Below are 25,160 nucleotides of genomic sequence, written 5' to 3' on the forward strand. Positions count from 1 at the left end.
CTGAGAGGCGTGCGTTTTCTTCGATACCAATAACAATAATATTGATGGAAATAATAATAGTAATAATAATGACGGTCAGAATAATAGTATTAATTTTATGTTTTTATTTTTTATGCTTACTCCATGTAACATTTGTTCCAACTCCATCTTGTAATTCAGTTGAAATGTCTTTGTGCCTTTTTTTTATTTTTGGGATAAAAAGAAAGAAGACAATAGGATTTGTTACGAACCCTCGCTCTCTATTCATGCTGTCTTCTCCTCCTCAGCCTCATTCTTCATTCATCAAAGGTTAAAAAAAAACAAAAAAAACTACACAATTAGCAGAAAATGTCAATGAGAACCTACTTTTTCTACTTGTGCCTTTCTGTGTCTGTCATCTCGTCATTGGCCTTTTCCTGCATCCGTTGTTCAGTTTGGAGCTTGCCTCTTTTTTTTTTTTTTTTTTGGGCGCCACACAACCTCCCTGGTCATTTCTACCAAACTTTTCTGTTGCTCATATGTTTGTCTGTATGCACCCCATCCCCCCACCCATCGTCATCATCCTCACCATCATCTTGTTCTGTGTCCATTTCTCAGTTTCAAACTCTTTGTGCCTTTCTCTGTCTCTTTTCTCTCTTTGCTGGGACCGTGTGTTGAGGGTGGGCGGTGTTGTCTGTTCACCCTGTGTGGTTAGTTTCAGGTACTACATTGAATTTAATGACAATGATATAATATAAATATAGTGAAACATAGTTGTTGTTGTGTCGTTTTTTTTTTCCTAAGTTCTGAGATGAGCTGAAGAAGGAGGTGATGATAAACACAGCGTGATCTCATCAGACATCGTTTCTCTCCATCACATGTTCAGAAGTTTGTTCAACATCAGAGAGGATGGCCTTCAGTCTGGATCTGAGCCGAGTCCAGACTGTTCTGGTCTGATGCTGAACCAGCTCCCATCCATCAGAGCAGGGGCGTCTGACAACACTAAATCTAATTGATAAAAACTGAAACTCAAAGAGGGAAGTCCGGAAGTCCATAAATGTCATTTAGCAGAGCGCCGTCCGGCCCCGCCCCCCGCCTCATTATAATATTCATGAGTGATCGCGGACCAACCGACTAATCAGAGAGAGCGTCAGCAGTGATTGGCGCACCGCTGGCCCAATCAGGTGTCATATTAACGTAATGGGCGGGGTTTAAAGCTGATACGTTGGTTCTGTCAGCTCGGTCGATCCCGGGAGGGCGGTGTGTGAAAACTGTGTCGGTTTTGGTCAAACGTTGTGGTGGTGTTGTTTGTAGCCTCGGGGGGGGGGGGCTTCAGGGGGGCTAACGGGAATTCTACCGGACACGATTAACGGGATCTGGAATCCCGGTTTGAGCCACGACCCGGCGGACTCCCCTCCGGTCCCGCCCTCGGCAGCTGTCGGGTTGACACGAACCGAGCGCCCCCGTCGCCGTGTTTTGTTGTTGTTTTCCAGCCGTGTGTTGTGTGTCGTGTTCCGGCCCGTCGGACCGCCGCCGCTTCTCTCCGGGACGTGGAAACGGGACCGAACCGGCATGTTCATGACGAAAAAGTACAAATGAGCCCCAGACTGTACTTCCGCTGTCTTTTTGTCGCGCACTGACGTCATCATTTCTAAACGTGCCTCCGTGCCTCCGCCGCAGCTAGCTAAGATAGCTTAGCTTAGCCCAGCCTAGCTTAGCTGGATTTAACTGCTCCGTTAAACAGCAACATTCCGAATCTCGGACTTCCTGTTCGGCACAACCTGCTCGGACTGAGGCCGTTAATGGAGCCTTCAGCTCGGCGGGTTGTGTCAGTCGGGATGTTGTTGTGTGTTTTGTGTGTGCCGGTGGGGGGTGTTTTTATTGTCCTCACTCAGGGAGGGGTTTTCTCTGTAGCTGATTTGTTTTCTCCTTTTGCAGGACAAGGAACATGAAGCCGCCCTCACAGCCTCAGTCTGCTCCCGGGAACAGCCTGGTGAGTTCAGATCGATTGTCGATCAGTGTGATCAGCTGATGTTTCTCGGTCCAGATGGAAACACGAACCGGAAACTACCAAAATAAATGACACTGAGCAGTGCTGAGGAAACAAAGGTTAAAGGAGTTCAAGTTAACACATGTATCTTACAAGAGAACAGTTCAAACCATTCAAATCTACATGTGATCAAAAGTCACACAATTAAAGATAAGTGACAGAAAATATTTAAAATGAGATTCATTACACGTGTTATATTATGATGATAAAATTATACACAGTGTCAACAGGCAGGATGTAAACAGAAGAACTGAAGCTTTAACTGGGTAATTTGGAACCACAGGTAACTAAACACAGCTTGGAATATTTATGATTACAGTTTAAAAGCAATTTCAAGTCAAGTCATAAAGAAAAGTTTTGAAGAAAACTGAATGAAACAGGGTGAACTGGGTCCGACTGATTTATAAAATCTGAGTTATAAAGCAATATGCTCAGACAAAAATGTGTTTTGATTTGGAGGCCATACATATGATTATACGATATTCATATAATCATCAAATGTCTTCATTTCATCAACATTTCACATTCACAGTTTTATGAACATTTTAGAGTAATAACTTTAATCTTTAAATTAGAATTTTGTCATCTAACAGATTGAACAGTTCATCCTCAGGTCCTCAGTTCAGCTAAAGAAAAAGTGATAGTAATAATCATCTGTTCTCTGTAGATGACTGATCTAATGTCCTCCGTCTTCAGGTATTTGAAGGTGTGTACAACAACACTCGGATGCTTCACTTCCTCACAGCGGTCGTGGTGAGTTTATGTTTTTGCTGGTGTCTCGGTCTGGTTGCCAAACTGATAGATGCTGGGAATGTCAGCTAAAGAATGACTGACGCTGTCCTCTCTGCTGATCTCAGGGATCCACCTGTGATGTGAGGGTGAAAAATGGCACAATCTACGAGGGGATTTTCAAGACCCTGAGTTCTCAGGTAAAAACTTCTTCATACTCTGCATTATCTGTTCTTCACAGAAAGTGGTAACTGAACTGTGTTGAACTGAACTGTGCTCTCCGGTCAACCAGTGTGAGCTGGCTGTGGACGCTGTTCACAAACAGAGTGATGGAGATGAAGAGGAGGGAGGAGGAGGGAGAAGACAGTCGTCAGTGCCCAGAATTGAGGATATCACTGACACCATGATCTTCAGCCCCGCTGACCTGGTCACCATGACCTGCAGGGACGTGGATCTAAACTTCGCTGTCCGAGGTAAAAGACTAACGGGAGGCCTGTTATATTATCGCCGTCATTATTTCTGTGGTTCATAGAGATTTGTCACTCAGTTCTGTTTGGTTCTGTTGTGTGTTTACAGACACGTTCACGGACACGGCCATCAGCTCGTCTCGGGTCAACGGAGAGCACAGGGAGAAGGTGCTGCAGAGGTGGGACGGAGACGGGAATGGAGAAAACTTTGAGCTGGAGTCAGACACAGTAAGGAAAACACAAACGCGTACACCTATCAAAGTCTGCAGACAGGAAGTGAGCAGCTTGTTCTTTTTCACTCTTGTCAGTCAAACGGCTGGGATGCCAATGAGATGTTCAAGTTTAACGAGGAGGCACACGGTGTCAAGTCCACCTACGACTCCAGCCTCTCCATGTACACGTGAGTGAAACCGCCCATCAGGAAAAGGCTTCCAGTGAAAGTAGTTTCTGTTTCTTCTTCTTGTCTTGATTCTTATGTTGTTATGTTGTTTCTTTGGTTTTTCTGGGTTACAGTGATTTGATCTAGAAAGTAAGGAAAAGTCCTGTCTTTGCTTTTATCGTTTTCTCAGCTTCTATCCCAGATTACAGAGAACAGTCTTTATTGAGGCACAGAGAGAATCAGCTGATTCTGAAAATGTTGAAATTTGATTTTGTACATTTTACAAGGCAAGTAATTGGTTCAATTGGAAGCAGGCTTCATTTCCAACCTGACCTTGCTGATAATCTGGTCTTCCCAGCATGCCTTTGGAGAGGGGAAACTCTGAGGTTTACCGGCAGCGTGAGGCACGAGCAGCTCGTTTAGCCAGCGAGATCGAGAGCAGTCTGCAGTATCGACGCCGAGTTTCTTTAGAGAACGACGATGGAAAGAGTGAAGAGGAAAAATACAGCTCTGTTGTCCGAGACAGGGAGGACCGGGTCAGTCCTGGGTTCTCCCCCAGCAGCAGGTAAGAACTGTGGTTGTGATTGTTAATGCCCAGAGCAGGTGATGTTAAAGAAAACCAGAGTAAATGTGGCTGAAGGTGGAGATCATATTGGTTGCAGGACTAAGGAGAAATCTGACTTTTCACTTCATCATTTTAACAGAACTTGTTGAAGTTTTCCTGTTTTCTTGTTTTCCAGGGAAGGTAAATACATCCAACGGGCTCGAGAGATCAGCTCGTCTGCGAGCAGCATGCGGGCCGGAGCCTCCAATCGGCCCACAGCGGCGTCAGGCTCCTCCAGACACCCCCCGCCCAGCGCCTCTTCGCCCAAACCGCCCTCTGACAGGACCAGCCCGCTGTCCATCAGAACGGCCTTCTCTCCTCACCAGTCACAGAGCAGCCAGACTGCAACCGGCAGCCCGCCCTGCACCAACCACGTTCTCCCACACTCCCTGTCACATCCTCAGGCGTTGACCGATGCCACCCGCTCATCCGTCAACGGAGGTAACAACAACTCTGACATCGGTCTGAGCAGGTCAGGAAGAGAAAACAGACATCACAGTCGAGGGCTCCAACCTTTTGTTGCCTCTTCAAGCCTTTATCTGCTTCAGTGTAGCGTTAGTGTGTAGTTTTTCAGTGTGTTGTGTGATTCTGCGTTTGACTTTGTTTCTCAATTTCAGTTGTGTTGAGAACATCCCCAAAATCCCAGAGATCTCAGAGAAACTTACGGCCGCCACACTCCCAGTCTTCTCCTGCAGGTACACACACAGTTTGTTGGTGTGTGACAGACCAGATGAGTGATGTTTCTTTTTTACGTGGGTCATTGAAGGTAACACCTTCTCTCATGATCAGATTGTTATCAGGCTGATTGAATTTGTGTTGGAACAGAATAATGAAGCTTCTGTTTCTGACACTTTCTCTCCTCCCTGGATCAGTTCTGTTCTACCTGAACCACGTCTAGGCAGCTTCAGGTTTCAGATCAGGACCAGTTTGTCTCTTCCCCTTTAACCTCTCTCCATTTCTGTCTCTGTCTCAATCATCATGTCCGTCCTGCAGTCTCTCGCCCTATAAAACCAGACGCCCCTGCCCCGGAACCCCCCGTTGTTGGTCACGCCCACCTGGACTCCTCAGCCTCCACTGGCACCACAGCAACCGCCACCACTGCTGTCACCACATCCTCTAAACCCTCTTCTGGCCTCACTCCTCTCTTCCCTGTCAATGGTGAGACATGATTGAGTAATTTCAGTCTGGACTCGAGGGGCTGCGGTTCAGACCTCAGACCAGACCGACTTATCTCATACAATAATAATAATAATAACAATAAGCTTTATTTGTATAGCACCATTGAAAAGAATATTAAAAAGTATTTTACAGGAAAGAAAACTGAGAATGGATCATAAAAAACTGTAAACTGCCAGATGACGAGGTGTTAGATTAGATTAGATTAAACCAAATTCTGTATTTTGTGTTCGACTTCTGATGGAACATGCGACGTATTTCGGTGTCAGTCCAGAACGGACCTGACGAGTCAGGAAAAAAAAATTATCTCGTCAGGAGTCTGGCTGGTCCTGCTAATCTGAGACCAGCATCTAACACGTTCAGTTATAAATTCAACCTTTTCTCCTCCACAGTAAATGAAATCTTAAATTCAGCAGCTAAAGAGCGAATTGAGAATCTGTCCAGTCCACAGGACGGGAAGAGCAGCAAAGGTGAAACCCCTCAGTCCCTCATCTTATCTGCTGGTGTTTTTCACCTGAAAAGACTAAAGTCCAGGTCCCGGTCTTTGAACACCTCTTCTTCTCTGCCTCCATCAGCTCCGGTTCAGCAGAGGTCTCAGCTGGAGGAGCTCCGCAAGTTTGGGAAAGAGTTCAGGGTGAGATCATGCTGAGGGTTTTATCAGAGACAGTGGGCTTCAGTCTGGACTGATTGGATGAACCATCTGTCTGTCATGTGTGTTCTTCACTGGTTGCCTCCTGTGTCTCTCAGCTGCAGTCCAGTTCCTCCCCCTCAGTGAGTCCAGCATCTACAGATCCTCCTCAGCTCAGCTCCGCCCCCCCTCCCAACTCCTCCTCCGGTCTGCCTAAACCTGCCGCCTCTGGCCAAGATCTGCAGCAGACTGCTGAGGCAGGCCCCCCTAACACCACAGCAGCTGCTCCGACCCCTCCAGCTCCACCTGGACTCCAGTCCTCCGGGCCGGAGGGGGGGCAGCCTGGGACGCCTCAGCCGGCCCAGACGGCCATCAGCGGCGAGGACGCCTGCTCAGAAAACAGCGAGTCTGAGTCTGTTGCTGCTGTGTAAGTAAAACCAATAATGGGTTTCCATGGAAACATTATCCATCCCATACTCCCTGTGGACAGTCAGACCAGAAACTCTCATTTCCATAAATACTCAACTTTTACATTTTTCAGCTCCTTAAACAAGTCAAACTTCATCTGTTCTGTTTCATGGTGGAAACAGCCGCAGCTCCGATGTGTTGAAAGGATGTTTACATTTTAACAGTCTGAACGTGTTTATGGTTTAATTTTGTGTCTTTTTTTTGCAGCCAAGTGAAAAACTCAACACTGAACCCAAATGCAAAGGAATTTCTTCCTGTTAAAGGAAACTCAGCACTGGTTAGTTTGTTGGACACAGTTTAGCACAGTATGAGCCAAATGATTGAATTTGCTCATTTTAGTATGAATCTTTTTTTCTGTGTCGGGACAGAAACCTGCCTCGACCCCAACTCCTCCTCGCCCGACTCCTCCCAGCCCGTCCGTGCTGCTGCCTCCTCCGGGACAGCAAGGAGGCGGAGCCATCTACAGCACTCCACCTGGACACTACCTGTCCTACATCTCCCCCATCCCCATCCAAGGACACTCCATCCAGGTCTGAACTCACTTAAGTTTTTACTCTCTAAGAACGTAACAGCATCTCCAGCTGATGCTAACTGTGTCTTCTTCGTCTCCTCAGGCTCCTCAGATGTATCAGTACGCCATGTCGACTGTGAACCAGGGCAAATACCCCAGAGCCAAAGGTACACGCCACACACACCTGCAGAGCTGGGCAATTACCTCAAACTGCTTATTTTGGTGGGAACTTAATCAGCAACAACATCATCAAACAAAAGAAAAATGGTTGGATTTTTTTAAAGCCCAAAGTCAGAAACATCAACTTCCATTTACAGTTATAGAGACGAGGGTCAGTGTGCTTCTGATACGCCATCTAACTGTTGACCAATGAACAATCTGGATCGTTTACTTTTCATTTAACAATATTTTCTCAACATTTATCTGAAAAACGAGTCGACATTTAGCTGTTGTTGCTAACCCTGAACTCTGCTGATCCAGGCCCGGTGGTTGGACCCCGGCCAGAGCACCACACCTCCCCTGGCCCCCCCATGATCTCAGCAGCAGCTTCTGCAGCAGGACCCCAGCTGGTGGCTTCTCCTTACCCCCTGTCCTACCTACAGTACGGTCAGGTGATCCAGGCCGTGCCCCCCCATTACCACGGACAGGTACTGAGACACTTTGCTGAAATACCCAAACATCATTTTCTTCGGTTCAAAACTTTCTGTTCTGTTTGTCAGACGGTCTACTCGATGCTGCAGGGGGGGACAAGGGTGCTAACATCTGGGGCCCCGCATCAGTCCATTGGCCCGGGGCCCCAGTACCCAGGTCAGGCTGAGGGCCCCGGACCGCAACAAGCCATGTATGGTAAGTATCAGTTATGAACTCTGAAGTGAAGTGATGAAGTAATAACCTTTATTACCAACGACAGATTCACCAATCAAATCTCTCTCTCAGCTCCTCAGTCGTTCTCTCACCACTCAGCCTCCCTTCACCCCCCTCAACCATCCAGCACCCCCACTGGGACTCAGCCGCCCCCCCAGCACACAGCACCCAGTCCAGGACACTCTCAGGTGGGTGTGTCCTTGTTGTCTGTTTGTCTCTGAACGCTTCATTCAGCCTGAAAAGTCTTCAGGTCAAAAAACCAGATTCTCTTCGATGTAAAACACTTTGACAGCCTCTTGTCAGTTTAATAGAAAAGATTTTGGTAATTACTTGTTTCTAAATTGGATCAAAACAGAAAGTTTTCACTGCAGCCTGAAGAGAACCAGGTTTTCTGTGAGGACTAACAGGACCCAGGTCTTCTCCCTCTCAGTCCAGTCAGGCCGGTCCTCAGCCTCAGTCCATGTTCCACTCAGGAGGTCTGTCGGCTCCCACCCCCCCTAACCTGCCGCCGGGCCACAGCTCCCCCCAGGCCTCCTTCACCGTGCAGGGATACGGGCTCGCTGGCCACCAGACGCTGCCACATGGTTTCCATTCGCTCAGCCAGCTCACTCAGGTCTGCAGGAACCTCTGATTCTGTCTGGTCTGGTCTGGACCTGACGCAGGACCACGAGTGTCTCATGTCTCTGTGTCGTCCGTCTCCTGCAGGCTCACGTCACAGGAGGCCTGTCAGGGCCTCATCCCTCCGCTGGCCACGGCCCGCCCGTCATGCTGCACTACGCCCCCCATCAGCAGGGAGGCAGCTCCAACCCCACCCAGCATGGACCACCACCCCAACAGGGAGCACCACCGCACTTCTACATCGGACCGCCACAAGGTGAGAAAAAAACTACACACTCCGCACAACAACAGTGCAGCAGTTTTATTTTACCATTTAAATCATGAACTCCTTCGTCACCTCGTTGTTTTTCATGTGTCGTGTCTCACAGCGCTCCAGGTCCAGGCTCACCAGCAGCTCTCCTTCCATCCCTCTGCAAACTGACCCGATCAGTCCTTCAGGATCCAAATCCCAGGACTCCAAACTGCTCACAACATTCCCGCCTCCCTGTTTTGCCCCAGTTCTTTTAGAGGAACAGGAGAACCTCCTGGATTTTAACATGTAAGTAGAGACTGTTTACACAAAGCTGGACTGGAGGAACCGCTGGAAACTTCTGGACTGATGACGGTGGAAACGTTTTTTTTTTTTCTCCCGTCCCATCACCTGTCCTTTCACAGACAAAATCCAGTTCATTAATAAAAATCACTGGAATAAACTCAAATCTGAACTTTTCAATTAAATCATAACATAAACACAGATTAAAGGAGGTGAGTTCAAGTCCGGCTGCAGTTTCCATCAGAACAACTTTCCACAGTTTACGACAGTGAAAGAGCTGATTCTCTGACAAAGGAGAAAAAAAACTAAACATCTCCAGCTCAAACCACTGCAGAGAAGTAAAAATTTAAATCTGGGACTAATTGTTGTTGTCAGACATGAAATATAGTCGAGTTGGTGGTTTTGTTTTGAGTTTAATTAACTTGTAGTTACATTGATGGATAATAGATCCACACAAACAACATAAATAAGCTGCAAAAATCAGGAAGAAGACATTCTCAGGAGTGTCAGTAAAATTCAGTAAAGCTCAAAACATCAGCCCTCAGACACCAAAGGGACCAACAACAACAAGAAAATGATCAATTATCAATATAAAAGTACCTTAAAAAGAAAACGAGACAAACTGACAGACTGAGCAGCAGAAGGAGGGGGGCTGCTGACACTGATTCATTGTTCTGGGTTTGAATTTAGTGTTCCCATCCTTTGACTGGTGACCTCCGGAGACCCTCGTCACAGCTTCAGTCTGTGGTCAGTTTAACTCTAACTCTACTCGTTCTACCTTCAGCTGTCAGTTTATTCGGAACGCCGGCGAACCAACAGCTGATTAAGACGGTTTGGTTCCTAATAGACTGACAAATAAATGTGCACGTTACGTCAGATTTTAATAGTCATGTGCTGTCATCTTGATTTAGTCTCAGTTGGCCATCAGTAAATTCCAACTATGAAATGTGAAAAATGGTCTTGTCATATTTCTCAGAGTTCATTGAGGCATCTTCAAATGTCGTTTTAAATCTCAGGTTACTTTTCTGACGACACAGAGATTGGAAAAACACCATGAGCCCTGAAAACTTAGAGGAAACACATCATCAGGCTCGTGGTCAGTTTCAGCCTCTGTGTCGCCTGCAGCTTATTATCTGTCTGTGAGAAATAATGTCATTTTCACATAGACTTCAATACAGTCTATATCCCCTTTTATAGTCAGTTTCTGGTCACAGTTGGATAAATCACGACATTTTCAGAAGTTTCTTTGGACTCTGAGGGAAATGACCAACGGAGACAATAATATTGACCCTGACGGCCTTTAACGAGGTCGTTCTCCATGTTGACCCCGCAGACTCAGCAGGACGGTCGGCTTCAACCTCACAGATCAAAAACCTGATAAACTGGTCGCTAAAAGGTGGAGAGAGAAAATTTGTGTGTTGTCAGAGGTCAAAGGTCAATGGTTTGTCTCCGTTCGTCTTCAGTCTGTTTCCCATCAGATCATCTGAGAGGAAGGAGAGAGACCATGAGCGACGGCTGCAGCTTCGGCAGGAAAATGGGAACTTGTTGAAACTCACCTTCGGCTGGTTGACGTAGTTCCCCTCGTAGTCGTCATCACTTTCACTATGAGCCGAGTCTGATGTGGCGTCTGGTGAAGAAAGAGGAGAGTCAGGTTAAACTGCCGTGACACCGTCAAAGGCCGCTGCGGAGGATTTGTCTTTACTGTTAGTGAACGCACCTTTCAGAGACGGCGCCTCCTCGCGGCTGGACCGGCGAGAACAAGCGAGGGCGGGGCTTATCAGGTGAACTAGAGCGAAACAGGTGTTACTTTTACAGCACTGAAACTGTAAACTAGAGACTGAGGAGGAGGGACTCCTGATGAAGGGAGAACTCACTTGGGGGCTTGCTCGGGTCCACGTTAAGATATTCTCGCTCTTCATCTGCTTCTTGATTTTGCTCTTCAGGGTGAAATGAAAAGTTGGAGTTTAAAATCAAATCTTTTGTTTGTGTTCGTAAAAATAAACAGAAGTTGTTCTTTCTCACCTTGAAGGTTCACGTATTCGTTTGGAAGGTCTGTGGATGAAAACAAACAGCTGATCTGTTTCACACAACTTTTTACATTTTCACGTCTTTTTTATTCCGTCTTCATATTTATCTTTTTTCTTTTTCTATTTCCTGTCTAGAACCAGTATATTCAATAGTATATTTAGTATATTTAGTATATACTAAATACTAAAGTATATTTAAGTATATTTAATTCAGTGATGAAAATGAGTTCCTATAATTCAGTGAGAAACCGGGTCAGTTTCAGTAGATATTTATGAACCTGAACTAGGCGTTGAGGCTCGGCTTGGATGGGATGGAGGAATAGCTGGTCCGTCAGGAATCACGATTCTGCAACAAAAAAGAGAAATACAATCAGATCGAACTGTTTGACTGAGAAATAAGTAAATGAATGAATTACCTGAGAGGAACCTACATGTATCCAGGATCTTCGATGTCACTGTCACGACAGTCGGGGTTCTCGTACGGAGGTCCTGCACAGAACAAACCAGTCTGAACCACACAGATCCTCTGACTGTCACTGAGCTCAAACGTCTAAAACAAACACAGCTTACCTTCCACTGGATTCTCATAGCTGGGATTACTGTCTGCAGGAAGGAAAACGTCACAATGAGAAGAGTTAAAAGTCAACACACTCCAAATCACCAGCTTAGAGTGGAGAGTCTCACCAGTTTCTGTCGGGGTGAAGGATCGGTGTCTCCACTGAGCTCCAGGATCGGCTACAGACGAGCTGAAGATAAAATCACAGCGAACACTGAATGCCCAGATTTAAAGATTTAATTTTTTCCTCACAGAAAGAGCTCGCTCTGAACGAGTCCTTTAATCAATGAAAGAAAATACAGACCATAAACTCATCAGGAAAACAGTTTCAGGGAGGAGGAGGGACATTTTCCCATAGACTTCAACACACTCGCCCCCTGGTGGTCAGAAGGTAGAACAGATTGAGTGTTTGGGGACTTACGGGACTCTCTGTGGGGGCAACAGGTTGGGGGGTGAACGGAGGAGGTGCCGGTCAACAGGTGGGTGCGCTGCAGGTCGAGACAGACGACATCATCATCATCAACTTTAACGTGACCGATCATTGGACTTTAAGGGAGGTTCTGGATCCAGGTCCAGAGTATTCAGACTTACATGGATGGACGACTCTGAATTCAGTGGAACTGAGCGAGAGAGAAAACACAGTAAGTTTGAATCCTGGTTCAGTCTGAAAGGTTACACAACACAACAACGACGAGGTGATGAAGACTCACTGCATGTATTCCTCTGAGACGTTGGTCTCTCTGATGGACACTGAAGGAAGAAACAACAGACACACAATCAGCGATAACCGGCAGACAATTATTTACATCTTCCATAATGACAAATGTGTGTTCACATGATGCACACAAAAAAACTATCAAATTAATGTGTGACTCATTTACTTCCTGTTTTACAGACCGACATCCAATCAGCTGTCAGTCTGAGCCGAAGCTTCCACTCTGTAATCTGTCTAGATTGGGCGGTACAGTCTGTAGCCCCGCCCCCTAACCACTCCCCTCACTCTAAATGGAGGCTCATCTAAAAAATTAACATCATGCTGCATTGAAGACATTCCATTTCCCATTGACTTCAATACAATATGACTGCTTTTATTAAAAAAAAAACAGCTCTTAAATGCATAAAGTTGGTATTTATGGGCTGAAAATTGAAGTTTCATACGTGTTTAAATTGTCTGCAGAAGAAGACGACCCTTCACACTTTCCGACAGGAAGTTAAACATTCACACTCATTGTGTTCATGTTGTCGATGTTTGTCACTGTCAGACACACAACTCACCCATGGGGCCTTTATTCCAGCAGTCGACACAGACCAGGACCAGCAGGACCAGGGAGACCAGGATGGCGGCCGACAGGACCAGGAGGAACCAGGAAGGGTCCATGGTTGAACTGAGGGCGAGGCGTTCACAGACCGTCAGAATACAGAACCTTTCTGCTTTTACTGAAAATTCTGTTTAAATGCTGAAGGATGAACCTTCAGGGTCAAACTCGTTTTACATTTTACAAACCATAACCATGATAGAGTATATTAAATCTCAATCAGAAGTTTTTCCTCTTTGTGGTTTTCGTGCTTCAGATGTGAACGACTGGAAACTTCCACCAGTGACTTAAAAACAGCTCCGATTTCCACAACATGTGAACGCTGGACTGATTTTATTAAGAGGACGGTCAGTCAGCTAATCACAGCAGAGAATCGGATCCTCCCTCCAGTGTAAATGTCGCAGATTGAAAGAGGGCGGGGCCTGCTTTGTTGTGACATCACAAAGTCCCAGAAGTCCGGACGGCTGGTTTTAAGGTTCTGAATCCAGACTGAGGGTTTCTGTGAGGACTTTTACTGGATTAATGTAGAACCTGGACCACGTGGAGGTCGACCTTCAGACCACGTGGCCCTTTAAATCTTTATAACATCCTGTTGTTCTTGCTTCATGTTTTTGAACATGCTGTGGTTTTCAGTTTTCAATTTTCTTGAAACGAACAAGAAGAAGAATCCACGTGTCGACATTAAAACGTTCTGCTCTATATTCTGAAATAACCGGTGGTTTTTCCTGAGGCCTCAGAAGAAGAAGCAGCGTGATGATGATAATCTACATCTTCATCACAAAGATGAGTCACACAGGAAGTAAAAAGACATTTCACACACAGTGCTGCTGACTGTAACCGTCCTCCTCACAGATCGGCAGGGCAGGTGGCCGCCATCTTGTCAAGTCTGGCTCCACATTTGAGGTCATTGTGGCAGCAGCCAACAGAAAGGAGAGTAATAGAAAAGTCAGATATGTGGAGAGGAAGTGTGACAGGAAAAGACAGATAACAGCAGCGAGTTGTTTTAATCAGAAAGTGAATCAGCTTCATGTTCGGCTGCGATGAAACCCAAGAACAGCGTTTAACCTTCATGATCGATGAAAGAGAACATCATGTTTTCTAAGATTGGCATTTATTCTAGATTTTCATTCTCTGATCTGCAGAGAAATGTAAAGTAAAAGAGTAGTTCACCTAAAGACATCAAGAAATAAACGATGGAGAAAACTGTTCAGACCGTTCAGAACAGAACTCGTTCTTCAGTTTGCGTTTCACTCGTCCAAAGTTACAAACCAGGAAATAACAAAACTCTTTCTTTGAGCTTTAAAGAAGCAGCTTGGTAGATGCTATGCTAAGCTAACAAGCTGCTGCACATAAAACTCAACAGAACTGAACTGAGAATAAACACAAACAAAAACAACAAACTATGAAAGTGCGTTTATATCTGTAATTTATTGGAACTTTCCCATATTAACGGCTGAATCTGTAAACGAAGGACGACGTTGGCGAGTTTCTAAACCGGCGGCTGTTAGCTTGCTGTTTCACCAACATTTGGTTTCTCTCAGTTGAACAGTGTTTAAGGTGTTTGTGCTGAAACTCAGTAACTTCACGTATTTATGTCATTTGAGGTTTTTGTTGCTGTAAATTGTCGACAGCTCGGATGAACTGATGTTTCTAAACTGTGTCCGTTGGTCGTCTCAGTCTGTGTCCATGTGATGGACCGGACCGTCTCAGTTTGACGATGGCAGCTTCAGAGATCCTGGCCTGCTCTCACATTCATTTCCTGTGGTGGACTCTCAGCCCAACAAACATTTGACACAACTCTGAGACATCAGAAACACACAGACTCTTGTTGTGGTGTCTTTGGGGGTCAAAGTTGTCTTAACTGAAGAACAGCCTGAGCTGAGGACTGTTCAGTCTGGAATCAAACACACAACATGTCTGACTCCTTCACCAGACTCTGTGGGTCCAGTTCAAGGACCAGCAGGACCTCCAGCTTCCCGTACAGGCCCTCACAGGCATGCTGGGAAGTCTGGGGTTCCACCATGATGAATTAAAGACACTCACCGACAGCTGAGGACACAAAGCTCGCAGAGACGGTGGGCTCGGTGAAGGTTGTGTGGATCTGGTCCACGGGCGACTACTGTAACCAAACGTCCACCATGTCTGAAGACGTCTGCTCCTTCTCTTGATGTTCTCCTCAGCTCTCCTCCCTCTGACTCTGACTCTCTTCCTCTGTCGTCGCTGCAGCCAATCACCTCCTGAGCTCGGCCTGCAGTCCTCGGTTCATCTCCCACCACAGAGCTTCCTGAGGAAAGTGAAGACTGACCGTCAGCTCAGGACGACCCAGCCGAGGCCTCCGAACGTCGACCTACAGAGTGAGGTGATCAAAGATGAGGCCTGAGCTGGAGGTGAAGGAGCGAAGCTGCGATGACTCACCAGCCAACCTGTTGCAGCGAAGGTTCACACGTCTGAGCGGTGTGTGGGCTGATCTGACTGCCCTGCTGTTTCACACAAACACATTCAACCAATGAGGAGACGGCGCTGCCGAGAAGCTGCATCGCTGCTGCAACCGTCTCAACATCCTCCCACCTACAAACAGGAAACCACACCGAGGGAAGGAAGCCGAGTCCTCTCCTCTGTCCTCACCTGGCCTCGTTTCTCCCTCTGTGAAGACGCAGACCCCCCGCTGACAGACGGAGGGAGGGAACACCTGCTGAAACTGAACTGGAGATGCCAACTCTGCAGGAAGCTGCTGTATTTATCGCCTGAAATCACTTTTTTTTTTTTAGATTTCATAATCTACTCACCATCCCTGAAACAGATTTCAGTTTATTACTCACTTTCGCCAAAACGACCAAATAAAAAAAAAAATCAGGTGTGAGAAGTTTATTCTCGTTTAATAGTTCACAACAACAACAACAAAAAAGCCATTAGCTAAAATAAACTGAGATTAACAAACTTTGGTTATTAACATTAACTTAAAAACTAAAAACTGCTTAATGATGTTTGGTGTGCTGCCGGCCCTCAGCTCGACCCCCCCGGGGCTTGAAATGAGAGAAAACTGCTTAAAATCCATTCATGTTTGTAAAAACTGAATAAAAAGGAGGGGCATGTTGACATCCTGCAGTTCAGATCATTTCACTGGAATATTAGTGTTGTTACTAAAAGCCACTCAAACGTAGTCAGAGTCCTGGTTCTGTTCACTCTGAGGACATCCTGCTTCACCAATGAGTCCTCGTGTCCAGCTCAAAAACAGCCGAGGAAGTGCCTCCTGAAGGGACATGTCCCCGGAAAAGTTATAAAAAGTATCGTAGACCAAACACTTAAAAATAAACTCATTATAAAACGTTTCTGCATGGCAGACAGTTCAGTCCTAAAAAAATTCAATAACTGCAATTATATGAAGGAGCAGGACGGACATCAGATCAGGACGCTGGACACCGGGACCCGGGTGGACCGGCCGCTCTTTGGCACCACGATGGGCTGGTCCTCTGTCAACACAGGGAAGGACAATAAAGTTTATTCAGAGGATTGAAATGTTCAACCCATTGTTGGACTAATCAGGAGGAGATGGAGTGAAACAATCGCACTTCCTGTTGTCACATTGGAAGAAACTGATGACTGTGACTGTGACTGATTGGCTGACAGTTGATCGTTCAGGTGATTGGTCTCATGATCAAGTTAGTCTGAGCCGCTGAGATCAAAGCGGATTTGTTGACTGACTTTGTTTGAACCAGACCTTTTTCTCCTTTTCTGCCCAGAGATCATGTGATGGTGACATCAGCCGCAGGGCCTGCAGCGGCTCGGTGCGTCTCACCTGTCGGGTCATAGTTCTCAGCCCGATGGCGGTCCTGTTCGATGAAGAGGGCAGTGGCGAGGAAGAAAGCCCCGCCCACCACAGCCACAAAGGAGCAGAGCAGCAGAGAGAGCTGCAGGGAGCGAAACTGCCAGAGGAAGGAGTCCGTCTTCTTCAGAGAGTCCGAGACCTGAGACAAGAAAAGACGTCAGCAGAGTTCAAAACAGTCGACCAAGACGCACGATGACTTCAAAGCAGCCTCCGTGGTCGACAGGAAGTCAAAGCTCACCCTCAAGAGAAAGGCCAATCAGGTTTTTTATGATGAACAGGTTTGACTTTTGTAGCTCATTTTATAAATAAAGAACGACAACATGACATTTCGTGTGTGTGTACAGGGACGCACCACTCCTATCAGGTAGGGGCTCCCGGCGTCTCCCAGCAGGTGGGAGATGACGATCTGCAGCGCTTCTGCGGTGGAACGTCGAGTTGGAACGACGACGTACTGGGAAACAGAGTTAGACAAAAAAATGAGTTTTTTTCAGATTCACCTGCTGACCAAAGACTGAGCAAGCAGGCGCTCTGCGTCCTCACCAGGAGAATATCGGCCACGATGGCCCAGTTCATGGACAGGAAGGTCTCCCCGAAGAAAATGAAAACCTGCAGGGACAGACAGACGATCAGGAGACTCAAACGGTCCTCTGGGACACTAATGGAACTTTGGGCCGATGATGTGAGCTCACGTATGTGGCTATGGTGCTGGCCTCAGCGAAGACGATGGCCAGGTACAGGAAGGGTGCCGAGAGGAGAAGACCGGCAGCACAGACCAGCGGGTCGGCCCTGCTCGTCTTCTTCCTCAGCTGCCGACTGACCTGCACGCCGCTGGCCACGCCCAGGACACCTGTGACGCAGGTGATGATCCCGAAAATCAAACTGTCAGAAGAGAAACAAGCAGAGCGTCAGTCGAAGTCCACTTTGGGTCGCTGATCACGGCGAGCAGCTGCAGGTGTTATACCTTTCTGAGGTGGAGCATTGTTCGTCCACACACGGCGCTCTCTCCCCAGAAAAGATGGCGGCTCTCAAGAGGAAGGTTGGAGCCCAGAGAGCCAGAGAGCCGGTGACAAACGCCACTGCCGTGAAGCCGAAGGTGGACAACACAAAGCTGTAGCTGCAGGAAAAGATCGGAATTACAGAAACCATTTATGGTCAGTCCCAGTGCATGCTGGGAGCTCGGAGCTCTCCAACGCGCTGCTGACGACTCATTTCCGTTCAGTAATTGTTCCACAATGACTCAGACTTCTAACACTCAGTGACTGTAAACGCTGCAAGATTCAGAAATGATGCTGCAGGTTGTTGCACTCAGACATGATGCAGTTGTGGTGTTGCATAATACACAACAACACAACTAATGGAAAGTGTCGACGTGATAAACTGGAAACTGAGTGTCACGTGTGAAATATAAAAACTGTAGATGACACAGCTTCGTCACGGAACTAGAGTTCCAGAAACCAGGCCAGGTCCCCGTGAATCAAACTAAGTTTCAATAACGAGTAAACGTCTGAAAGTAAGAACAAGACAAAAAAACTGAATCTGACTGAACCGAGAACAAAGAAGATGAACTTACTTCTTGCTGAGAGCCAGCAGGTCTGTGAGCCAGCTGGTCCGGTCCAGGTGATGGTCCTGCTGAGCTTCGATGGCTCCTCGTTTGGGCTCCTTGACCACGAACAGCAGCAGCAGCACGGCCACCAGCCCCAGAGCTGGAGTCACCTGGAGGACGGAGGGACAGGTGTGTTCTTCCATTGAACGCAGAATAAAAGGGTTCATTCGAACGAGGTGGGCGGCTCCAATCGGACTCACCCTCAGAGCCCAGTGCCAGTTCTTCGCTGCATTACTGACTTGTGAGCCAACGATGTATCCGAGACCGCTGAGAGCGGACAGAGCAGAGAGTGAGACCGGACCAACAGGAGTCCTCCTAACAAAACTTCTACTTTCAGAAAATAAGATGTTCCTTTACAGCTCCTGATTTTTACTGCTGACTTCTCTTAAGGATCAGCTGGAAATCGTAAGAATGGAGAAACATTTTGATGCCAATGACGAAATATCGCAAAAGAAATAAGATTCTTTTTTCACTTCCTGCTTGGAAATGAGGAAATGAGCGACACTGCGAATGTTCTGGGAACACGAATCGACTCAGCGTTTTCTCTGACCTGCCCACCGGGATGGCGAAGTAAAAGATAGAGAGCATGGTTGTCCTCTTGCCCTTCACGTAGAGGTCAGCGATGATGGTGGGGGCGATGGTGGAGTAACTGGCCTCCCCGACTCCGACCAGGCCTCGAGTCAACAGCAGGGCCCAGAAGTGCTGCAGGAACAGGAAGAGTCAGCCTCAGACCTCACACGTCACTCTGACGTCACGTTGATCAGGAAGGAAATGTCTCACCTCTTTGGGAGTGTAAGAGCTGGCGAGCGTCACCAAGGACCAGAACGAAATTCCAAAGCTCATGATGATCTTCCTGTTGTACCTGTCGCCCAGGTAGCCAAATAACGGAGCCAGAAACATGTAGCTGCAGATAAAAACTACCAAAATAAAACAAACCTTAAATGAGCTTCGCTCTCTCAGAAAGCTGCCGTCTCATAAAACTCAGATCAGCATCACGACGGTCAACCTCACCAGTTTGAAGTAAACCTGATGTCCCATCATCGATCTGAAAATAATGCTCGATGTCTGGGAGGACGCCTGCAGGGGGCCACACACATCAACACGAATCAGACATTTACTGTTTGGATCAAGAGGCCGTATGATTGGCTGCTGTGCGGCAGGTGAGGTGCTGTACCTGCCACAGTGAACCTGTCCATGTAGTTGAGCAGGTTGATGTAGCAGAGGATGAGGACGGTCAGCAGGGCTCGGACACTGGACACCCCGCTGGGCGACTCCTCCTGCGGCTGCCGACCCTCCGCCGCGGCCCCGCCCTGCTCCTCCGGACCCTCCACCTCGCTGTCATCAGACAGGAAGGGGGCCGAGTCTGATGTGGGTTCGCTGTGAGACATGGCCGCCCTGAAGAGGAGGACCAAGGTCATTAATCTTCATCAAACGGAACGTCTGATGTCACTAAACCGCTGCTCTCTTTCATGTTTCTAAAGTCAAACCTTCATTATACACGACTGCATTTCAAGAATTCAGTTAAAAAAGGAAAAACTGCAAACAGTGAAGCTTTAGGAGACAACACTTCCTCTTCCTGGTTTTTACAGGAAGATATCTGCTGTCTGTAGTCGTGCAGCTCCACAGAGTCACTCATTACCTGAAAAACAGCTGCGAACCCTGAAGAGCATGAGAAGAGGAAGAGGAGGAGAAAGAAATGAGAAGCCAAGACGCACATGACCGAGTGAAACCAGAGTCCCGTGGCTAAACAACATGTGGGCCTCTGCAGGAATGATTTCTGACCATAGTCCAGATTCGCTGATGTGACGATCACTCAGAGACAAAATGTCTTTCAAACAAGTAAGGTCTCGCCATCACAGGAGGAAGTCACTGATTCAGAGCAGCTCAGACGTTCATTTAGGATTCAGAAGAAAACTTTGTTTTTTATTTTGGTAGAAAAGAATTTTTAAATGCTTTTAAGACAGAACTATGTTTAGGAAAACTAAAATGATTAGAAATACAGCCATAACAATAATGATCCAACACTGCAGTTTCTAACCTGAATGAAATGTATGTTAACAGCTTTTAAAAGGTAAAGAATACATTAAGTTTTTTTATTATGGAGAGGCAGTAATGATTATGTTAGATTATGGGCCAATCCTGAGTGACGACACGCAGACAGAGAGAAGATACTCAGTGTTTTTGACCTTTGACCTTTGGTCCATCAGTAAACTCGGCTCACTGATAACTGATCCAACGTTATTCTGCTGCCACGCTCACATTTAATCGACCCAAATAAGCTCCCACTGTTATTAATAAGAAGTTCATGTGAGCGGCTGCATATAATATTACTGTTGGAGCTGCTGAACCAGACACGTTCATTTTATTTATTAGGAAATCTAACAGATGTTAATGTTTATTTCCAAAGACAGAAGAAGGTTTCCACCTCAGATTTTATGGGTTCATTTTCTAAAAACATTCCCAGTCCAGTTTTAGATTCTGAGCAGTGGAACATGGAACTTCTTGACTTGTCAGGATTTGGTGGATAAGACTGAAGCTTTTTCTTTCACTGAATATCAAACTCATTTTAACGTAGTGCGGCGTCAGAACAGCTGTTGTTGTTTACCTGATGGGACGAATCCGGGCTGGCGCTTCTTCTCTTCCGTCTCAGACTGTCCCGGGTCAGGCTCGGCCTAGTCCCGGTCCATCAGAGAGCCCCCGTCAGCACCGAGCACCGGAACAGACACCCGACAAACACCGGCTGTTTACCGAGCACGACTTCAGCAGCGACGTCTCTCCACCGCCGCCATGTTGGATCCCGAGGACTTCCGGTCCGCAGCTCACGTGAATTGAACGTCAGAAAGTCACGCGATCGGACGGAACCGATCTGAAGAACGACTGCTGCTGTTTGGTGGTTTGTTTGTGTCTGACTGTGAATTAAAAAGCTTCACAACGTGTGCAGTTGTGCTGTCGATCATCTGTCCTGATTGTGTCTTCTTTCATTTACATTTTTTATTTGTATTGTTTTCAGTGTTTATTCTTTTTGGAGCCTTCTTTGTCTTCACATAAAACATTATTTAATTCGTATTTTCACAGTAAAAAACACAACATATGAAAAATGATACACAGACACAAAAGTATTCAAACAGGTTTTTAAATTTTTTATCAAGTCTAAAAACAACATTTACAGTAAATTCACTATACAAACAAAATAACAGAAATATCAAACCAAAGTGTTTGTGTTCACTTTGCAAACAATAGAAGCTATGAAACAGATTTACAGGTTTAAATCCAAACTTCGATGATGTCACCGTCCTCCATGTCCAGCTGAGCCGGCGTCTGGCTGTGCACCACCTTGGAGCCGTCAAAGTGGAAGCGGACCTTTCTCTGAGCGCTGGGAGACATCTTGGACAGGTACTGGGAGAAGATGGGGCCGAGCGGCGCGTCCTGAAATAAACAAAGAATCGTGATGCGTTCGAGTGCTGCAGATGAGATAAACACAGATGTGGTGGTAAAAAGAGAAGAGACAAACTTTGCTCAAAGAAAATTCTTGTGAAGAGTCTCTGTCTTTGCCCTGCAGTCGCACAGTGATGATGCTGTCGACGGCGGCCGCTTTGTTTTTATCCTCAGCTGTCATGACGACACAATCTGTACAACAACACGACAGAAAGATTTGGAGTTACTCCCTTCGGCCCTCAGTGGTCCGAATGGTGCTGTAAGTTCGCCACAGCCAACAGTGAGAAGCTGCTGTTAAGACACAGCAGTCATCATCAGAGCTATTCTGTCTTTATTCTGTCAACACAATAAACTCAGACCAACTTCTCCTCACTGGCATCAGAAACATACAGGACTGATCCAGAGACTGTGACAGCTCGGCCTCTGAATGAGACGCTGTGATGGATCATTCAAAAAAAAAAAAAACCCTAAACAGCTGACGCTGAACTTACTAACCGATGATGTCAGCGATGCCAAGGCCGAGTTCGCTGACAGTCGAGTCTGTCGGTAACTCAACATCATCCCTCAGGAGCAGGATGCGAGGGGGCGGGACCTTAAGGATGACGGACAGCTGGGCCAACACATCGCTCAAAGGCGTCGACTAAAAACAAACCAATACTATAAATGACACGTAAAAAAGGATGCAATGTTAAATTCAACTTGTGAGGTTTGACGTTGACGCACAGACAGCACGTGGATCTTATGGACATCTGTTCGGCAGCGGATCTTGAGGGGGATCTCCCGGATTGAGGAGCTGTACGATGAACTAAGAGAGTGTGAGTTAGGGCTCATTATGATGACATCATCATCCTGCTCCTCCTCAACCACTGGAGAGCGGCAGCGTCTGGACCTGGTCCTGCCCCTGCCCTGATGCTCCGGAGACAGGAGAGAGTTCACCGCCTGAAGCCTCCTGTCGATCTCACTGAGGAACAGGAAACAAACAGCAAATGTTCCGATTCTGAATAAAACTGCAGTTCACAAACTAACAGATGGCACTAGTCTGAACTGACAATCCAGACTCACCTGATCTTCTTCTTGACCTGTCTGGACTGCTTCTGGACCGGACTCTCGGGAGGTGGTGGAGACGGGCTGCGGATCTCTTGTCTGGAATAAACACAGACGAGTGTTAAATCCATGAGTGAATCAGTTCTTGGGGGAGGACGAGTATCAGATGTAACCTGTAGACTGATTTTGACGCTGCTTTAAAGCCAGTTGTCTGGATCTGGGCCTGAACTTTACTACCTACAGTTTGTTGTCTTGTGCTTTGCTCTTCATGTGTTCTACTTCGTCCTCCTCTGAGTCGCTGAGGGTGATGATGGCTGTCCTTTCTTCAGATGAAAACTGTGACCACAAACTGTCATCTGCACCGTCGTCTGGTCACAGAAAGAACACAATGACCAACGTCATTAAAGCCACACTCGGTTTCATTATTTTCATTATTTGAGTTTGTTAAAATTTTGTTTTTACCTTCGTAGTCTTTTTCTGTAGATTCAGGAGTCATTGGCTTCAGCCGCAGACTGCTGCTCACCTGGAAGTAAAAACACTGCGGTGACTCAGGAGGACACGCCGTCTGAAAAACTTCTCTCAGCTAAGATCGGCCTGTTTACCTTGTTGGAGTAGATCGGCACCGGGACGATGGCTGATGGGTCCAGGATGCGTCTGCGTTTGGGTTGAGGCTTCGCAGCCTGAACGGCTGTATCTGACACCTGAGACACAGAGCGGGAAACTGAGCTGGTCACAAACACTTGAAGAAACCGACCGTCTGCTGTGGTGTGGGAACAAATTCATGTCTCCATCAGCCACAAGATGCAACTCTGAATATGTAATTCTATCTGTGGCTGAATGAACCTGTAAACAGAGCCTTTTATTCTAACTTCTCATAAAAAAGACAACTACTTGTTGTTTCATCATGTTTTTGGTTATTCTTTTCAAGAATAAATATATAATCTCCACAACAAGCTGCAGAATCTGTTCTGATACAGTTTAATCTGCAATGAAAATAAAGATGGAGCTTTTCTCTTACTCTTATTCAGAGGAACATTTGAATAGGTGAAAATATAACACATTAAAAGTATTTCGTCAGAGATCAGACTCATTTGATAGAAGATGGTCATTACTAGTACGAGCAATGCCGGATTGCAGTAACCTCCAACCCCCCCCTTTTAATTTCTTTTCTTTTTTACTTTTAATAGGAGTGAATGTCCTTCCTTGTTTGTATTGTTGTTAACCTCACCTGTAAGGAGTACTCGTATTCTGTATTATTATTGATCTTACTTGAAAGATACAGAGACTTTGTATTGTATTTTTTTGCATTTGAAAAGTACTCATATAGTCAACAAGAAAGGGAGGCAGGAAAGAAGAAAATAGACTTTAAAAGAACTTCTATATAATACACATCCCCTCTATGAGAGTTTGTTGAGTTTTTATGTATGTATATTTGACAAATAAAAATAAGTAAAAACAACAAAAAAAAAGTATTTCGTCTCTAATTTTCTGGACTCAGAAAATTATAAAATAAAAAATCAATTAAAAGTGAAGTTGTTGAAAAAAGTTTGACTCTGTTCTGATGGGTAAAAGTGAGTAAATCAGTTAAATTAAACAGCTTTTGTTGTTCAAATTAACACGAATTCAAACTGAAAGTGAAAGCAGCACTGGCTGCTGACCCCGGGCTTTTATTTTGAAGAGGTCAAACTAACGTTGCTAACGGATGCTAACGGAGAGTTAACGTCTCTGTTGGAGCTTTAAACTGTTTCCTTCAGCTTCACTGCTCCGCTCTTCACCTCCCCTCTCATGAGATTCCCGTTGAGGCTCTCATTCGTGCCTCCTCTGGCCGTCTAAAAGTGGGATTTGGGGTTAAAAACAGCGGATCTGTCGCTCACCGATTCGGCCATGACGCCTGCTCCAGCCGCGCTGCCTGCTGCCTTCACGGACTGTGGGATTTCTCACCGAGCCTATTCACGGAGAGGTGGTTATTGTTGCCTTCGGGTGCTGTGGGACGTCAGACAACAGCCGAGGCTCCCACCACGTTTGTGAATGAGCGAAGTAAACTTTAAAGTTATACACCTTTGTAATAAATATATGCTGTTTATTCTGCCCCCCAAAAAATTCAGCTGCAAACTTATATCGGAACTCTCTATTTTCTCCTTCGCCTTTTTTGCCTACCTTTTGTCCCTTGCGGCGATCCGTCGGACTCCATGGTAACGCTGCAGCAGCTGTTAGCTAACCTCGGATCGTTTGCGGTGATAAAATTAAACATTTTCTTTGTCTGCTTTGAATAATAACACAAAGAATGAGACTGGACTTTAAACCAACATGTGTGTGTTTTTAAGAAGAGGACGGACGGTTTCCGGTGAGACAACTGATTTAGCATCACC

General features: G+C 46.2%; 4 protein-coding genes across 8 annotated transcripts; 1 reads left to right on the plus strand and 3 right to left on the minus strand.

Moving 5' to 3' along the window:
- Positions 1-1,289: 1,289 nt before the first annotated feature.
- Positions 1,290-11,042, plus strand: atxn2l (ataxin 2-like). Of its 3 annotated transcripts, XM_029508629.1 has the most exons (23): positions 1,300-1,547; positions 1,897-1,951; positions 2,705-2,761; positions 2,866-2,937; positions 3,030-3,210; positions 3,314-3,432; positions 3,513-3,604; positions 3,942-4,148; positions 4,324-4,628; positions 4,805-4,882; positions 5,181-5,345; positions 5,756-5,833; positions 5,939-5,997; positions 6,111-6,418; positions 6,667-6,736; positions 6,828-6,989; positions 7,074-7,137; positions 7,451-7,617; positions 7,690-7,816; positions 7,907-8,022; positions 8,265-8,447; positions 8,540-8,708; positions 8,821-11,042. In XM_029508629.1, the coding sequence occupies exons 1-23, from the start codon at positions 1,531-1,533 to the stop codon at positions 8,871-8,873; spliced, it is 2,904 nt and encodes a 967-aa protein (XP_029364489.1). In that variant the 5' UTR covers positions 1,300-1,530; the 3' UTR covers positions 8,874-11,042. The 3 variants fall into 3 exon arrangements, with proteins under 3 accessions (XP_029364490.1, XP_029364491.1, XP_029364489.1); XM_029508630.1 differs by lacking the exons at positions 8,540-8,708; positions 8,821-11,042 and having other exon boundaries at positions 1,290-1,547; positions 8,206-8,333; XM_029508631.1 differs by lacking the exons at positions 8,540-8,708; positions 8,821-11,042 and having other exon boundaries at positions 1,290-1,547; positions 8,190-8,327.
- On the minus strand, positions 8,772-15,439 carry LOC115047595 (linker for activation of T-cells family member 1-like). Of its 3 annotated transcripts, none has more exons than XM_029508632.1 (15): positions 15,299-15,439; positions 14,927-15,167; positions 12,843-12,952; positions 12,278-12,317; positions 12,159-12,187; positions 11,989-12,055; positions 11,696-11,757; positions 11,582-11,614; positions 11,443-11,500; positions 11,290-11,357; positions 11,007-11,036; positions 10,859-10,921; positions 10,702-10,770; positions 10,541-10,611; positions 8,772-10,467 (listed from the first exon to the last, which is right to left on the minus strand). In XM_029508632.1, the coding sequence occupies exons 3-15, from the start codon at positions 12,943-12,945 to the stop codon at positions 10,459-10,461; spliced, it is 702 nt and encodes a 233-aa protein (XP_029364492.1). In that variant the 5' UTR covers positions 12,946-12,952; positions 14,927-15,167; positions 15,299-15,439; the 3' UTR covers positions 8,772-10,458. The 3 variants fall into 3 exon arrangements, with proteins under 3 accessions (XP_029364492.1, XP_029364493.1, XP_029364495.1); XM_029508633.1 differs by having other exon boundaries at positions 14,927-15,230; positions 15,299-15,421; XM_029508635.1 differs by having other exon boundaries at positions 14,927-15,230; positions 15,307-15,323.
- Positions 15,440-15,740: 301 nt separating this feature from the next.
- On the minus strand, positions 15,741-21,117 carry spns1 (SPNS lysolipid transporter 1, lysophospholipid). The gene is made up of 13 exons (XM_029508205.1): positions 20,918-21,117; positions 19,487-19,707; positions 19,324-19,389; positions 19,093-19,229; positions 18,863-19,014; positions 18,513-18,579; positions 18,280-18,422; positions 17,671-17,823; positions 17,399-17,588; positions 17,250-17,315; positions 17,062-17,160; positions 16,680-16,848; positions 15,741-16,353 (listed from the first exon to the last, which is right to left on the minus strand). Exons 2-13 carry the CDS (start codon positions 19,698-19,700, stop codon positions 16,283-16,285), a joined length of 1,527 nt encoding a protein of 508 aa, XP_029364065.1. The 5' UTR covers positions 19,701-19,707; positions 20,918-21,117; the 3' UTR covers positions 15,741-16,282.
- A 318-nt stretch (positions 21,118-21,435) lies between these two features.
- Positions 21,436-24,746, minus strand: nfatc2ip (nuclear factor of activated T cells 2 interacting protein). Its single transcript, XM_029509097.1, has 9 exons — positions 24,666-24,746; positions 23,394-23,492; positions 23,254-23,314; positions 23,033-23,159; positions 22,810-22,890; positions 22,471-22,708; positions 22,243-22,387; positions 21,824-21,939; positions 21,436-21,738 (listed from the first exon to the last, which is right to left on the minus strand). The coding sequence occupies exons 1-9, from the start codon at positions 24,675-24,677 to the stop codon at positions 21,577-21,579; spliced, it is 1,041 nt and encodes a 346-aa protein (XP_029364957.1). The 5' UTR covers positions 24,678-24,746; the 3' UTR covers positions 21,436-21,576.
- Positions 24,747-25,160: the final 414 nt, after the last annotated feature.

Source organism: Echeneis naucrates, chromosome 8 (genome assembly GCF_900963305.1).
Source record: "Echeneis naucrates chromosome 8, fEcheNa1.1, whole genome shotgun sequence".
NCBI lineage: Eukaryota > Metazoa > Chordata > Actinopteri > Carangiformes > Echeneidae > Echeneis > Echeneis naucrates.

What these genes read in the sequence shown, in the direction of transcription:
- LOC115047595 (XM_029508632.1), bottom strand. Translation starts at nt 12,945, where the DNA reads ATGGACCCTTCCTGGTTCCTCCTGGTCCTGTCGGCCGCCATCCTGGTC. An exon ending in CTATGAGAATCCAGTGGAAG is followed by an intron (nt 11,501 to 11,581) that starts GTAAGCTGTGTT and finishes TGTTCTGTGCAG; the next exon opens with GACCTCCGTACGAGAACCCC. An exon ending in GGACCCGAGCAAGCCCCCAA is followed by an intron (nt 10,771 to 10,858) that starts GTGAGTTCTCCC and finishes GTTTCGCTCTAG; the next exon opens with TTCACCTGATAAGCCCCGCC.
- spns1 (XM_029508205.1), bottom strand. Translation starts at nt 19,700, where the DNA reads ATGTCTCACAGCGAACCCACATCAGACTCGGCCCCCTTCCTGTCTGAT. An exon ending in CCAGCACCATAGCCACATAC is followed by an intron (nt 17,316 to 17,398) that starts GTGAGCTCACAT and finishes CTGTCCCTGCAG; the next exon opens with GTTTTCATTTTCTTCGGGGA. An exon ending in TGAGAACTATGACCCGACAG is followed by an intron (nt 16,354 to 16,679) that starts GTGAGACGCACC and finishes CTGTGTTGACAG; the next exon opens with AGGACCAGCCCATCGTGGTG.
- nfatc2ip (XM_029509097.1), bottom strand. An exon ending in TGCCGATCTACTCCAACAAG is followed by an intron (nt 23,315 to 23,393) that starts GTAAACAGGCCG and finishes TTTTACTTCCAG; the next exon opens with GTGAGCAGCAGTCTGCGGCT. An exon ending in CAGGTCAAGAAGAAGATCAG is followed by an intron (nt 22,709 to 22,809) that starts GTGAGTCTGGAT and finishes CCTGTTCCTCAG; the next exon opens with TGAGATCGACAGGAGGCTTC.
- atxn2l (XM_029508629.1), top strand. An exon ending in TCCAGCCTCTCCATGTACAC is followed by an intron (nt 3,605 to 3,941) that starts GTGAGTGAAACC and finishes TGGTCTTCCCAG; the next exon opens with CATGCCTTTGGAGAGGGGAA. An exon ending in TCTGAGTCTGTTGCTGCTGT is followed by an intron (nt 6,419 to 6,666) that starts GTAAGTAAAACC and finishes TTTTTTTTGCAG; the next exon opens with CCAAGTGAAAAACTCAACAC.